This window comes from Muntiacus reevesi, chromosome X, assembly GCF_963930625.1.
Source record: "Muntiacus reevesi chromosome X, mMunRee1.1, whole genome shotgun sequence".
NCBI classification, from domain to species: Eukaryota; Metazoa; Chordata; class Mammalia; order Artiodactyla; family Cervidae; genus Muntiacus; species Muntiacus reevesi.
This window is the reverse complement of record NC_089271.1, coordinates 75931310-75948085: the sequence shown is the minus strand read 5'-3', so window position 1 is coordinate 75948085 and position 16776 is coordinate 75931310. Positions and strand designations below refer to the sequence as shown.

Sequence of the window (16776 nt, the reverse complement as noted above, 5' to 3'; positions counted from 1 at the left end):
GATCTATATTCTATTTTATTTCTGAACCTCACATAGATATTTCTTTTCTTATATGAGGAATACTGATAAGCAGACTAGTCTGTAGTCCCTACTGGTCTATACTCCCAAAGCAGTGATAACTCACTCCTCTTTCAGGAGTCCCCATTGCCTTGCAGCTGCCACTGCCTTAGGAACAAGAATAGTTAAATAGTGCTGTACTCCGTATTATACTTCAGGTGTGAAATGGGTTAAATTGGCTGATGCTGGACTGGCAGTATAACCACCATTAGAATGTTGTTTGTATGGAGAGATCAGCAAATTGCTTATGACTTTTGGTACATAATTTGTAAGTTGAAGATGAGCTTTCTTGGTTATAAGAACTGTCAAGTTGCTCACATAGTGCAGTAGCATTTACTTTCTCAAGCTATTGAGTCGATAGCAATTTTAGGTGTCATGTTTCCTGAAGCTTCCATTGTTGTGCATTTTCTATATACCAAGCACTGTCCTAAGCATGTTATATTTATTATCTGATTTGGTCCTCACAACAACCCTATGAGGTAAGTATCTAATGCATCCCCATTTTACAGATGAGGAAATTAAAGCCCAAAGGGGCTAAATAATTTGGCCAAAGATCATATAGCTGATAAATTTTGACCCAAGATTTAACCTCAGGTCTGTTGGACCCCACTGCTTGTACACACATGTAGTGTACAGTGCTTTCATCTTGTTAATGTAGATGCATCCTAAATACATTAAACTGCTAGATTGACAAAATATTTGTTTGCTTTTAGACTTCCTTGTAGCTCAAATGGTAAAGAATCTGCCTACAATGCAGGAGACCAAGGTTTGATCCCTGGGTCAGGAAGATCCCTTGGAGAAGGGAATGGCAATCCACTCCAGTATTCTTACCTGGAAAATCCCATAGACATAGAAGCCTGGTAGGCTACAGTCCATGGGGTCACAAAGAGTTGGACACGACTGAGTGACTAACACACACAATGTTAAGTAAACATTAGGAATATCTAAATTACTCAGCTTGTTTTCTCTGTACTTCCCAGTATAAGGAAACTAAGTCACAATATAATTAGCCCTTTTTAATTATTTTAACTACATGAAAGCATTACCCTTTAAGCTTACTCCTTGCTTTAAAAGGATGAGGAAGATTAAAAGTTGACAGTTAAGTACTTTGAGCCAACTTCTTTCTATAACTCTCAGAATTGTGGCTTAGTTGGCAAATGAAATGAAGCACACCAAGAAGCTTCCAGAAAGACCTTCCAGAAAGTGACAGTTGGCCCTAAAATGTTCTAGCAGTTGGAAAGAGAGGAGAGATTTGGGAAAGGCCAGAGTTTGGCCATGGGAAATTGGCAAGAGCAGGGGCCAGTGGCAGATGGGCTAAAGGGGGATTTCCACATCAGGTAGAGTACAAATAAGGGCAGGACAGCAAAACCTGTAGTTGCTTGGCAGTCTTAGGACACACGTTGTTCATGACAGGAATACACAGAAACAGATTGAGTGGGATCCAGCCACGGAAACTGGGGTTCAGGGGAAGCTATCCTATAGAGAGGTGGCAAAAGGGAGACAAGGTGTAAAATACAGAGGAACTGGAGTAGAAGTAAAAGAAAGAGTAATAATAATTATAGTATTTATATTCAATATTTGCACAATATGCAGTTTCTAAAATTCTTCCATTTATATATATACTTACATGTATAGCTACGTGTGTGTATGTGTGTAAACTGTATTGTACAGATGTTGCATATAAATATTACAACATACATTACATATATGTACATACATATGCATGCATCATATATATATAGAGAGAGGGAGATTCTATTCCATGCCTGGCACTAAGCATTCAGAGTTAATTAAAACCTAGTCATCATTCCTGGGTGAATCACTGTCTGGTAAAGGAGAAAAACATGTAAACAAATGACATTGCAGTGTGGTATATGCAATAAGAGAATGATACTGAGGGACTTCTCTGATGGTCCATTGGTTAAGACTGCATTTCCAATGCAGGGAGTACAGGTTCAATCTCTGGTTGGGGAACTAATATCCCACATGCTGCATGGCAAGGCCGTAAACAAATAAAACAAACAAAAGAATAGATTTAAAAAAAAAAAAGGATGATATTGAAAGTACAAAGGTAATATAGAGGAGCCACAAGTTCTATCTAGGAGTCAGAGAACCTTACACAGAAGGATATAAAAGATGAGTAGCAATTCTTCATCCAAATGGAAGACAGTCAAATTGAAACATTCCATACATTATAGCATTTGCACCAGCCTAGGATATAAACATAGTTTGCTTAAGAAGTCAGTCAGTCAGTTCAGTCGCTCTGTTGTGTCCTACTCTTTCTGACCCCATGGACTGCAGCACGCCAGGCCTCCCTGTCCATCACCAACTCCCGGAATTTACTCAAACTCATGTCCATTGAGTCGGTGATGCCATCCAACCATTTCATCCTCTGTCATCCCCTTCTCCTCCTGCCTTCAATCCTTCCCATCATCAGGGTCTTTTCCAGTGAGTCAGTTCTTCATATCAGGTGGCCAATTCTCGTGATGTACTCTGCATATAAGTTAAATAAGCAGGGTGACAATATATAGCCTTGATGTACTCCTTTCCCAATTTGGAACCAGGTTGTCAGTCCATATCCAGTACTAACTGTTGCTTCCTGACCTGCATAGAGATTTCTCAGGAGGCAGGTCAGGTGGTCTGGTATTCCCATCTCTTGAAGAATTTTCCATAGTTTGTTGTGATCCATACAGTCAAAGGCTTTGGCATAGTCAATAAGGCAGAAGTAGATGTTTTTCTGGAACTCTCTTGCTTTTTTGATGACCCAGCAGATGTTGGCAATTTGATCTCTGGTTTCTCCGCCTTTTCTAAAACCAGCCTGAACATCTGGAAGTTGACAGTACACATACTGTTGAAGCTTCCAACAAACAGGTAATAGTGTGTAGCAAAAAATCTGAGAGGCAGAGATGGGGTGAAGTAGAAGATGATGAGACCAGAGAAGATAGGCCTGAAGAGTTTTGTTCACCATAATCATCCTGGATTTTTATCCTATTAGAAGTTTTAAGCCAGAACACGATGACTTAGCAGGTAACGAATCTGCCTGCAATGCAGGAGACAAAGGAGACATGAGTTGGATCCCTGGGTTGGGAAGATCCCCTGGAGGAGGGCATGGCAACCTATTCCAGTATTCTTGCCTGGAAGTTCCCATATCAGAGAAGCCTGGCAGGGCACAGTCCATGGGGTTGCAAAGAGTTGGACACTACTGAGTGACTAAGCACAAGGCATAAACAGAATTTCATTTTCCATTGACCCCTCTGAGGGCAGCATAAAGATGGATTACACAGGAAAATCCTAGAGGCAAAGTGACTAGTCCAGTTCTGAGATGTTGCAGGCGTCCCAGGGAAAGATGGTGCATGTCTGGGCTGTGTCTCTAGGAAAAAACAGATGGAGTCAAGAACTAAGAGATAAAATCAATAGGATTTGGTGATTACATCCAGAGACTAAAGGGGAAGAAGAACTTCTTCAGGTAGACTAGATAGAGATAAAAGACAAAATGACTATTAGAGTAACTAAAGTGTGAGGTAGAGGCTCTGTCTGACACCAGTCTTCCTGTTTCTAGAGACTGAATGTCTCCAGCAAAGGCGTGATCCCTGGGTGGAAGCAAGCAAAGCAGGCATTTCAAATATTTAATTTGAAAATAACCATAGTTAAATGGCAGGTCCAAAAATATACCCTTGAATTATACTTAAGAAGGAAAGAAACTGTTCTATTTACTGGATGCAGGAGTATGCAATTATAGATGGCCAGCTAGCAAATAGTTTTGATTTTGCAACCCATATAGTGTGTTTTGCAGCTGCTTGACTCTCCACTATTGCAGTGCAAACAGAGCTATAGATAGATAAAGGAGAGTGACTGTGTTCCAATAAAGCTTTATTTATGAAAACAGACAACAGGCTGGATCTGGCCTGTGTGCCGTAGTTGTCAACTCCTGGCCTTATGGATGACCTTGTGTGTACAGTGGGACGGAGAGTTGAAGTGGTACAGACAGACATTGTAAACTTTAAAGCAAAACAAGCATATATCTTAAAACCCTTTAATGACTTTCTTTTACCAATAGGGTAGCATGCAAGCTACCTAACCTGGCAGGGACCCCTATCTAACAAAGAAATGTATTCATCTAAATAAAACTAGGAATATGTTTAGAATAGAATAGCAATGCTACTTGCCACATTTACTTTCCTGTATGTGTGTATCTATTTGTTGTTGTTAATTAAGATCACGTTTACTTTCTTACTCTCTTACCCTGCCAGACTAAGCTCAGCTTATATCTCGACATTTTAATTTCTGTTATTATTAATAACAGTGATAACAGTTACCATATAAAGAAGCTTACTCTCTTCTATGCTGTAGACAAAGAGAGCAAGGCTCAGATGGTAATTAAACATTAGCTAGATCACATCACTACTGCATTTGTCATGGTTTTCTATTCAGAGTCCATAGTCTTGGATTATGTAATACTCCTCAAAGCACAGAGGGAAGAAAACTAGAAAAGCAAATAGTTGAAAAATGAAGAATGTTCTTGATTTGAACAGTTGTTAAAATTGGTATATGCTAAATTAGACTACAGATATCACAGATAATATATATTAAGAAATTATGTAAAGAATATTAAAGGAAATTTTATTTCTATTGACACATAGAATAAATGACCTTAAAGTCTTGGCTGGGCACCTGATCAAGTACTGATATATTTGAAGGGTGGGTCTGAATGAATGTATTTGAGTTCTGAAAGCAGATTTAAGAAGGTTATGTATGCTGTGTAAAGTTCTGTAACTTAATGATTATAAGGATGATACTTCATTTTTTAAACTGTTCCAAAGAAGTTCATACATTTTAAGTTAGCATTCAAAAACTATTGTGCCCTTTCTTCCCTGGCCAGGCTGAAGCACTTTTCCAACAAATCTGCCCCAATGAAGACTTCTGTCCACCCCCACCGAATCCTGAAGACATTATCCTTGATGGAGACAGTTTACAACCAGAGACTTCAGAATCCAGTGCCTTACCAGAGGCCAACTCAGAGACTCCCAAAGAAAGCTCAAATCTGAGAAACCCAGAGGAGCCCTCTGAATAACCAGTATATACCAAACTGGATACCACACTGTGGAAAATCCTCCTAGCCTGAGAGTCTTCTTGATGGAAGAACTGTTTGAAAAATGTTACACAACAGCAACCAGTTAACATGCGGAATTACCAAGAAAAACAATAATAGAGATCCAAAAGGGGATTTTCCTTAAAGAGGACATTCTAAGACCACAAAATACTTTGTAAAGCACATTGACTTGCCTGCTTTAAGATACCAAACCTGTGAAATTAGCAGATAAAAATTATAAAGTGGATTGATTTTCAGAAATACAGCTATGTTTATGAAAGTGATCCTATGCATTGTTAGTAATTCTGTGGTATTAGGACAGCTTTTGCCTGTCACTTTGCTTGAAAGCCACATATTTGGAATTGGCTCACAAATTTCCTTTGATTGTTTGAGTTATATTTTCTCTATGGGTGTGAGCATCGTGACCCAAATGATGAAAGTATATGTAGATATAGTTGAAAAAAATTAAAGTGTCATAATCCAAGCAGGAGCCTATGTTTGAAATAGAGGTTTGTTTTGTTCTCTATCTTGAGGAGAATTGAAGATACTATATTAAAGTAGACACTTTTACAAACAAGTCATGAGTCTATTTATTACTCAGTGGTTTTTTTTTAAATGTTAATAGTATTTATATTTGAGTCCTGAACATTCTACGAAAGCTCAGTACTGGAGAAATGGAAGGAAAGTTTTAAATAGGCTCATTTGGTGTTTGGAAATTCTTTCTAGTTGAGTACCTGGAGCACTAACTTGATTGTTTAATGGACCTAATTTCGTCCTAGCTATGCTGATATTAGGCAAATGTGATGATGATATTTGCAAATTGCCTAATATTAGGCAAATTGTTTACTTTCTGCACCTCAGCTTCTCTACATGTCCACTGAATGAGAATGATTTTGAAGATATATGCAGTGCTATCCTTAGAATGATTTTTCTGGAATAAAAGTTCTTTAAGAATTATCTCATTGACTTGGGGGTGAATATCAGATCTCATGCAGCAAATAATTGTTTGCTGTCACTTCCCCCAACAATAAATCATAGTGTTTTTATTGCATTAAGCTTTTAAAATAAAAATCTATTTCTTAAATTAGTATTTAATAGTCTTATAGAAAAGTAAACAAAGTAACATATAGAATTGTGGTTTTAAATCTTAATAAGGAAAACACTCTATAAACTCTTCATATTCCTTTTCTAGTAGTTAGACCTGAAACCACCAAGGACTCTAAACAGAATATGACAATTGATAAACCCTAATATGCACTTAGCATAAAAATATAAGGGCTGTGAATAGATGGCAAATCTAGGTACAGTGAGTGCCTATATTAAAATTTTTCCAAATGCTGAGCTCTGATGGTTTACCTTCTTTGAGCAATAGTTTGGACTTAACAACTTATTTGAATAAATAAATTCATTAAAAGTGGATTGTCATGCAGTCTGGCCTGTATTGCTGATCAGAGAGCCATGGCTAGAGTAGAAAGCACATAGCTCTTACATTCTTCAGCTGCAGCAGGGCTTTGACCTCTCCAGATTTCAGTGATCTCAAAGGAAGCCGGCTCTTTCAGGTCACAGACTCATGAGAAATGGAAAGAATGTAGCTCTTGTCTCAGCTTTTAAACCCCCAGCAGGGTTTAAATTCAGCAAATATAGCTGAATCCAGAGGAAAACCTTCCAAGCCTCTCAGGCTACTCCTAACCCCTCTCCCCATTGCACAGCCTTTCCCGGATCTCTTTAATCCCCTCTATCCCTCTCTTCCCTTTTTATAATGTTATACAAATCAGGGACAATAGAATTACATTATAACCTACTTTGTTATGTGAATTCAGATCTGTCTTAAATTATATTTCCTGAAACCCAACTATGGCATGCGCTAAATGCACAATACACACCTATAAGCACTGGGTATTGGCCCTGCCCTGCAGTACCAGCAATATAAAAGTTTCCACTATATGGGAGCATTGAGTTTGAATACAAATGCAGTAAGCTGCACCAATTAAAATATTGTACTTTGTTATAGTCTTAGAGTTAAGACTTCTTGATAAATCATGCACACTTATGTAAACAGCCAATCAGGGTAGACCCAGAATAACTAGGAAAATTCTGATAGCTTTACTACAGTTCTCTGAACAATGAAGGAGATACTCTGTGGTCTTGTGGCCCGATCTATACAGTACCCTATTTCATCCATTAGCCAGTATCAGAATTTCTCTTCTGGATTATTTATCAATACTGTTGAAATGTTTAAAAGCTCCTGAATATCATTAGTGATGATTAAGATAATACACAGCTGTTTAAAACTTTGTGTTAGATAACTTTAGATACTTCCTCTTGCCTCAGAATGTAATAGAAATTATTCTAAGAACATTCTTTTCAGCTGTCTTACTGCAAATACTTGTTTTCATAGCTTTAAAGAAAAGCCTTTTGGTTTTATTGTAAAACTGTAAGCCTGAAGTCATATTAATAAAATTTAGATGTTTGTACGTGATGCAGAAATTTCATTAGCTAGTTTTAAATTTTGAAAATTGCTATTATCAAAGAATTGTTATTCCTGTGTTTAAAATGTTGTGTTATGCATGCTTATTAGCCAAGAGTGATTATACCATTCAGTTTAGTCATCAATATGAAAACAGGTTACTAACCCTATGTTGCTACTGTATTTTTGTCTAGTTAGTATGCCTGCCCAGAAAAACATACATACATACATACATACATATATATATATATATATATAACTAACATATATTTTTCTACAGGAAAACTGAATTATAATTTCCCTATCTACTATTATACTTAGCTGCTTATAGAAAAATGGTCATGTTAATGGTTAACTTCTGGAATAGTAATTTCTGAGATTGGCAGCCCTCTGCCCAAAATAATGGCTGTGCTAATGATTAACTTCTGTTACAGCTATAGTTCTGGAGAAAGCAAAGTATATCTAAAGTCCTAAAAACCTAAAAAAAAATTTTTGTTGAAATTATTGCTAAATAGTAATGATCCGTCAAAGCAATTATCTTTTTTTTTCTTTAAAAATATTTAATATGACTGAAAAATAGCAACATACATTTACTGCTATTAGGATAATTTCTCTCAACTCTTGATTGGTTTTCTTAAGTGCATTTCAGAAAGCATGAATATATGGTTATTATAATTTGCACACTGTAACAGTAAGTTTTCAGAGGAAATAAAGTGTTTTAATGCCTTTCAGGTGTGGTATCCTATTTTTTAATAGTAAAATTTTGTATATATGCCAAGAAATTAAAGATTGTCTTGAAATTGATTTATTTGTTGATATTGGTCTACTATTTAACCTCTCAGTTAATTTTCCAGCTATATATTTGATTTTATTTCTAGGCATCTGCCGACTGTGTCAGGCTTTTGAAAAAGGCAATCAAATGATACATGGGTATGATTTACTTAGCAAACTGTTCTAGATGCCAGCATCAAACTTCATTCTGTTTGAAGTCAGTGTTCCGAGGCATGGGGTATGGTTTTACAATACACTACCTGCAAACTGTTTCCCCATCTCACTTAGTGTGTGAGACTCTGAAATGTTTTTCTTATTTACTTCATGAATGAGAATCTGAAATGTTTTTCTTTGTGCTCGTTGAGTCCCCAGTAGCTTACTTACAACAGATGAGAGACTGTTGATGTTCTTTTCATGCAGAAATCATTCACTGAACTGATTTGTTCTTGAATCAAATAATTTAAGCAGAGTGACAATTTCTGTGAATTCCAGGTAGTTTCTAAAGCTTCTCAGACAGGATGTATTCAAAAGATAACATCAGTATTTCAAAACTGGCAATTTATCTGTGATTATTAATAAATCAAGCTTTAAAAAGATAAGGTTAATTGAATTTTTAAACAAGTAGCTATATTATCCTTCAAGCATGTTGAAACTTGAGTATTCACACTTTTTTAAACAAGTGCTTTGATATGTTTGAATTCTTTAATGATGCCTTTTTTAAAATGCAAAAGGTTTAACCCTTAACATCCCAGGTCACACTTTGAAAACAACTTTTTTTCTTCTATTATAGTTTAGCTATGGGGCTGCAATGAGATGTCCTTCCCATACAAGTTGCCACATCTGCTGTTTGTGGTGATGATGACTCTTAGGACCATTTGACAGATAATCAATAGAACTTGAATTCTAGTAGACTGGAGGGTCTTATCTCCTATCACTACAGGGTGATTTATGTTGGTAGCACCTATTAATGTTAATTGGACTTGCATGTGTAAATCCTCTTCCTGTCAGTGAGACAGTTGGCCCATGAAAGAAATATTCTTTAGAGATGGACAGTTTTACTCTAGAAACATTAGTGAACTGTCCTATTCAAATTGTTCATGTGTGGAAAAAAATAGCAATTCAGCAGAGAATTTGTAGAGCTTGAAAAGATGAAATACTAGCTTATATTTTCTATTCACAGTCTAATATATATTAGACACTATTACTCTTCATCTTATCAACATAGCATTTTTCTCTTATTTTCACTTATTTTTATTTTGTAATTGAAGTATAGTTGACATCCAGCACTATGTTAGCTCCAGGTATGCAACATGTGATTTGATATTTCTATATAATGCAAAATGATTACTGTAGTAAGTCATTATCAACTGTCACCACACAAAATTATTACAATATTGACTATATTCCCCATGCTCTACATCTCATCCCCATGATTTATTTTTTTACTGGAAATTTGTACCTCTTAATCTCCCTCACTGATTTCACTCATCCTCCCCACACTCCTCTCTGGCAATCTCCTATTTTTTGTCTGTATCTACAAACCTATTTGTTATCTTTGTTCATTTGATTTGTTTTTTTAGATTCCACATATAAGTGAAATAAAATAGTATTTGTATTTCCCGTCTTTATTCCTGCTTTATTTCATTGAGTGTCATACCCTCTAGGTGCGATCCCTTTCAAACCACCAATAGCATTTTTCACAGAACTAGAACAAATAATACAAAAATTTGTATGGAAACACAGAAGACCCCAAAAAGTCAAGACAGTCTTGAGAAGGAAAAATAAAGCTAGAAGTATCACACACCCTGGTTTCAAACTATATTACCAAGCTACTGTAAACAAAACAACACAGTGGCACAGAAACATAGATCAATGGAACAGAATAGAGAGCCTGGGGATAAGTCCACACTTACATGGTCAATTAATCTATGACAAAGAAGGCAAGAATATACAATGGGGGAAAGAGAGCCTCTGACAAATGATATTGGGAAAATTGGGCAGCATTCTCACACTATATACAAAAATAAACTGCAACTAGATCAAGGACTTAAATGTAAGACCTAAAAATATAAAACCCTTAGAAGACAATGTAAGTAAAAACACACTTTGACATCAGTCTTAGCAATATTTCTTTGGATCTGTCTCAAGCAAGAAAAACAAAAGCAAACAAATGAGATACCAAACAAAAAAGCTGCACATCTAAGGAAACCACTGACAAAATGAAAAGACAACCTATGGAATGGGAGAAAATATGTGCAAATAATATGAACAAGAGGTTAATATTCAAAATACATATATAGACTATTAAGCATAAGTATCAAAAAAAAAAAACAATTTGTAAGTGGGCAGAAGTTCTGAATTGATATTTTTCCAAGAAGGATATGCAAATGGCCAACAGGCACACACACACACAAATGCTCAACATCACCAATCATCAGAGAAATGCAAATCAAGACAACAGTGAGATTATCACCTCACACCAGTCAAAATGGCTATCATCAAAAAGTACTAATAACAAATGTTGATGAGGATGTAGAGAAAAGAGAATTCTGGTACATTGTTAGTAGGATTGTAAATTGGTGCAGCCATTATGGAAAGCAATATGGAGGTTCCTCAAAAAAGCAAAATAGAAGGATCATATGATCTAGCAATTTGACGACAGGGTATTAATATATATCCAAAGAAAATGAAAATGCTAGTTCAAAAATATGCATGCATCACAGTGTTCATAGCAGAATTATGTACTTCAATACAGTAGTCAAGACATGGAAGCAATCTAATCCATCAATAGATGAATGGATAAAGAATATGTGGTATATACGGATATACATACACAATGAAATACTACTGAGTCATAAAAATGAATGAAATTCTGCCATTTGCAACAACATGGCTGGACCTAGAAGGTATTATGCTTAGTGAAATAAGACAAAGAAAGGAATGTGGGGCTTCCCTGGTGGTCCAATGGTTAAGAATCCGCCTGCTAATGCAGGGGATACGGGTTTGATCCCTGGTCCAGGAAGACCCCACATGCCACGGAGCAACTAAGCCTGTGTGCCACAACTACTGAGCCAAAGTGCTGTAACTACTGAAGCCTGCCTGCTTACAGCCCATGCTCTGCAAGAGAAGTCACCATGAGAAGCCCAGGCAACGCAATAAAAAGTAGCCCTCACTTGCCACAACTAGAGAAAACCCACACACATCAATGAAAACCCAGTGCAGACAAATATAAAATAAATAATTGTTGAAAAAAAAGAAGAAATGAAGGTATATAATGAAAGAGAAACAGGCTCTTGGGTATAGAAAACAAACTATTGGTTACCAGTGGAGAGAGGGATCAGGCGTGGAGCAAGATAGGAATATGGAACAAACTACTATGTATAAAATAGATAAGCAACAAGGATATATTGTGTGGCACAGGGAAATACAGCCATCATTTTGTAATGATTTCAAATAGACTCATTATTCATCTGTAAAAATATTGAATCACTATATAGTACACTTGAAACTGTTTCAGTATTGCAAATCAACTATAGTTCAATTAAAAAAAAAAACTAATGAATGGAGATCATGCCAGTGGTTTTTATCCAAATAGAGCTACTGATGGAACAAATGAGTATATAAATTGAAATGTGGACTTATTTTTTAATTGAAGAATTAAAAGAATCAATAGATTCAAAAGATCTATTCGCTTTGAATACACACATGTTAAATTATGACTCCTCACTTCCTCAACTCCCTCATTCAGTTGAGCATATCTTATTGATTTTATCTCAGAATATCTTCCCAGGTGGCGTTAGTGGTGAACCTACCTGCCAATGCAGCAGACATGAGACACAGGTTCGATCTCTGGATTGGGAAGGTCCCCTGGAGGAGGGCATGGCAACCCACTCCAGTATTCTTGCCTGGAGAATCCCATGGACAGAGGAGCCTGGCGGGCTACACTCCATAGGGTCTCAAAGAGTCAGACACCACTGAAGCTACATTTTACCGATCACAGCCTCCTCTCTATTTCCACAACCCTCTATTCTCATTCTCTTTCAGATTATTATAATCGGTCTTTCTGACACCAGGCTCCTCATTCTATTCCAACTACCCACTTAGGCAGAAACCACTGCATGGATTCCTTCTCCTGCTTAAATATCATGAGAAGGGACCCATTTAGCACAATAACACACCAAAGTTAAGGAAGAATAAAGCTCTTGAGGGGGCATTCATTCCCAACCTACACCAAATGTGTCAGGGTGTAGCTTGGGCAGAGAGAAGAGTAGAAAACAAACTGACAGGTAACATGTGTAGTGCCTATTATGTACCAGGCACTATTCAATTATTAACAAAAGTTTAAACCTGTGAGTACTATTATCATTCTCCATTTTACAGTTGAGAACTTATCAAGAAAACTGAAGCACAGAGATAAAATTACTTGCCCAATACTGCACAGTTAGAAAAGCTGTGATTGTTTCTCCTAATTCAGTATGCACTGAAACATGTTTGTGATCTACTAATAGTAAGATTATATTCTTTCTCATCATAATGAGCTTTATCTGCTTGCCCTACTAGTGGTAGAGTTTCGCCTAAAAAATAAATACACATATAATCCCTGATCTTGTAATTTTTATCCTTAAAATTTTTTCCATATTAAATACAGTCTGATCTCTTTAATATAGCATATGAAACCACACCATTCGAAAACCAAAATATTCCTCTTTGGCTTCATCTATCATTCTACCTCCCTCCCCAACTCACACGATGAACTTCTCAGTATCTTCAAACTCTTTGACCCCTTGAATATATCACTTCTTTATTGGAATTTTCAGGCCTCTCTGTGCTACCACCACACCCCTTTTGCCTTACCCTTCTTTTCATACTTTTAAACCCAGCTCTAATGTTGCTTCAATTGCTAATACTTGGGCAGCTCCATGAGGCAAAGTTACTTTTTCCTTTGTGCTCCCCACCCAGAACTGATCATAAAGCCCTTATCTCATAGGAATCCAAGTTTTGTTTGTTTGTTTGTTTTTAATTTTGTTTCTGTCTCCTAGATAGTAAGCAACTTGAGGACAGGTGCCCTCCTTGCATCTATACCACCTAACAACACCTGGCTATGGCCATACATCTCCTGCATAACCCTGCTTCTATGACTACAGTGGTTTCTATTTTGGGTAAACACATGCTCCTGCTCCTCTTTGGAATTGAGACTCATAAAGAGCTTGACTTTCTGAGTGGCTGACCCATAACACAAAATCTCTTCAGCTATTTGCTGTTGTTTAGTTGCTAAGTCATTTCCAACTCTTTGCCACCCCATGGACTGTAGCCCTCCAGGCTCCTCTGTCCATGAGATTTTCCCAGCAAGAATACTGGAGCGAGTTGTCATTTCCTTCGCCAAAGGATCTTCCTGACTCAGGGGTCGAACCCATGTCTCCTGCACTGGCAGGCAGATTCTTTACCACTGAACCACCTGATAAGCCCTCTGTTTAGCTCTCAGTTCAGTTCAGTTGCTTAGTCATATTCGACTCTTTGTGACACCATGGACTGTAGCACACCAGGCTTCCCTGTCTATCATCAACTCCCGGAGTTTCCTCAAGCTCATGTCCATTGAGTTGGTGATGCCATCCAACCATCTCATCCTCTGCCATCCCCTTCTCCTCCTGCCTTCAATCTTTCCCAGCATCAGGGTCTTTTCTAACGAGTCAGTTCTTCACATCAGGTGGCCAAACTATTGGAGCTTCAGCTTTAGCGTCAGTCCTTCCAATGAATATTCAGGAATGATTTCCTTCAGGATTGACTCATTTGATCTCCTTGCAGTCCAAGGGACCCTCAAGAGTCTTCTCCAACACCACAGTTCAAAAGCATCATTTCTTCAGTGCTCAGCTTTCTTTATGGTCCACAGTCTTGTCTGACTCAATGAAACTATGAGTCATGCTGTGTAGGGACACCCAAGACAGATGGCTCATGGTGGAGAGTTCTGACAAAATGTGGTCCACTGGAGAAGGGAATGGCAAACCACTTCAGTATTCTTGCCTTGAGAACCTCAGGAACAATATGAAAAGGCAAAAAAAAAAAAAAAAAAAAAAAGAAATATGACACTGTTTAGCTATGGAGAGCTACATATTCTACTGTGTGGCTAGGAAAGCCAAGACAGTTTGCAAAGAAAGAAGCAGTGATGAGACACAGAACTGACAGATGAACCTAAAATTGGTTTCTGAGAGCTTTCTAAATCCACAGTCAGGTCCTCCCTGAGGCCCAGTATCATTCTTGCCATTGTTTTTTTTTTTTTTTTTTTTTTTTTTGAGACATTCCTTTCTTTTTTTTTGAGACATTCCTTTCTTTTTTTTTTTTTTAATTTATTTTTTTATTTTTCAGTGGGTTTTGCCATACATTGATATGAATCAGCCATAGAGCTACACGAATTCCCCATCCCGGTCTCCCATCCCACCTCCCTCTCCACCCGATTCCTCTGGATCCCCCCAGCCCAACAGGCCCGAGCACTTGACTCATGCCTCCCACCTGGGCTGGTGGTCTGTTTCACCACAGATAATATACATACTGTTCTTTCGAAACATCCCACCCTCCCCTTCTCCCACAGAGTTCAAAAGTCTGTTCCGTACTTCTGCGTCTCTTCTTCTGCCCTGCATATAGGGCCATCGTTACCATCTTTCTAAATTCTGCATATATGCGTTAGTATACTGTAATGTTCTTTATCTTTCTGGCTCACCTCACTCTGTTTCATCCATCTCATTAGAACTGATTCAAATGAATTCTTTTTAACAGCTGTGGTACATTTACACCATGGAATATTACTCAGCCATTAAAAAGAGACATTCCTTTCTTATAATCATATTTCTTTTGATGTTCAAGATATACATGTTGAATTCTGATACTTACAAAAACTAAATTATAAATCTTTATTTTAAATAAATACACCTGGGAAATGTCATTATCAGAGCCTTCCAAACTACTTCTATCTCTGTAATTCTGTGTACAGGTTTGTGAATGCATTTGTGTACCATGGGAATTTAGATTTTTACTGATTAGGAAATGTCATAAAATGTTGAGGTCCAAAGTTCTACACAGAAGGGAGAGTAAATTAAGGAAGAAAGAAAACATTATCTACACTTGGGAACTTCAGCAAAGGATTATCTTATAACCTCTAACCACTTCTAACCACTATTTTTATTCTGAGAAAAACCGTAGGCAAGGCAATACTCACTAACAAGTACGTGCTGTAAAAAACAACTGTTGTTACGATGGAAGTCAACTTTGGAAACCTAAACCTTTAGTACAAGTTATCTTTTTTATTTGGATTTATCTTAGAAATATATTTCCAAAATAATACTTTGAAATAAGAGTCTTAAGTTCAAATATGGTCTACAGTTTCACAGAAGTTCATCTTTGTTTGGTATGGAAGCTATTTGCATAATATATAAACATTTAAGTTTTACAAATAGTTAAATTTGCAAAGCATTAAATATAAGCTATACCCTAAGGAGCTTAAAATTTTTAAGTCAGAAATGGGCAAAGTACCAGAAAGTGATTTCCTTTGGTTGAGCTTATGTAATAGCAACAAAAAGATTTGTGCAGAACTTAAAACTTATTTTGATATATCTTTATTATGACTGGAAAAAACTGCCTACAGGAAGTGTCTTTCCTTTTCTAAATCTTGATTTGAAAATTATAGGGACAGATAAACTGAACCTTGAACATCATTTGTCTTTCAGATATTCTGAAAGTAATTTTTGACTGCTAGATTTGAGATGCTAACAGGTGGTACTGGTGGTAAAAAACTGTCCTGCCAATTCAGGAGACATAAGAGATGTGGGATCAATCCTTGGGTCGGGAAGAGGAAGATACCGTGGAGGAGGGCACAGCAACCCACTCCAGTATTCTTGCCTGGAGAATTCCAAGGACAGAGGAGCCTGGTGGGCTATGGTCCATAGGGTAGCAAAGAGTCAGACACAACTGAAGTGATTTAGCATACAATCCATATTCAGATACATCCTGTTTTAAAAGAAGAGTCTATAAGAATATCAGATTTATAATGCACATTTTGGAGGGTGACTGTGCCCATTACAAAGTAGTTCTTTGTTTTACCAAAGAATTCAAGCTGCTTTTAAGTAGGAGTTCCTAGCAGTTCCCTGATGGTATATATCAACACTGCATATTCTTTTAACTTCTAGACAGAAAGAGGTAGGTGTGGTAGGTAGAACCACTGCCAACTGAAGATCAAACTGAGATTAAAGCAATTCTAAAATGATTGTGGAAGTAAAGGCGAAGATATGGACTGACAGAAATCTGGTTTGAGAACAACTTTGCAGGAATACATGTGTGGTATAAGATGTGTTGCACTTAAAGTGAAGATTATTTGGGGACTACAGTTCCCTCCTAATAGTAGAAC

At 37.1% G+C, this 16776-nt stretch overlaps 1 protein-coding gene across 1 annotated transcript in view; it reads left to right on the top strand.

Moving 5' to 3' along the window:
• CHM (CHM Rab escort protein) overlaps positions 1-8983 on the top strand; it is a 231345-nt gene extending 222362 nt beyond the window's left edge. Inside the window, exon 15 of the mRNA XM_065915823.1 lies at positions 4937-8983. Within this exon, the coding sequence (XP_065771895.1) occupies positions 4937-5128 (192 nt within the window). The 3' untranslated portion in view covers positions 5129-8983. The remainder of the gene's footprint in view (positions 1-4936) is intronic.
• Positions 8984-16776: the final 7793 nt, after the last annotated feature.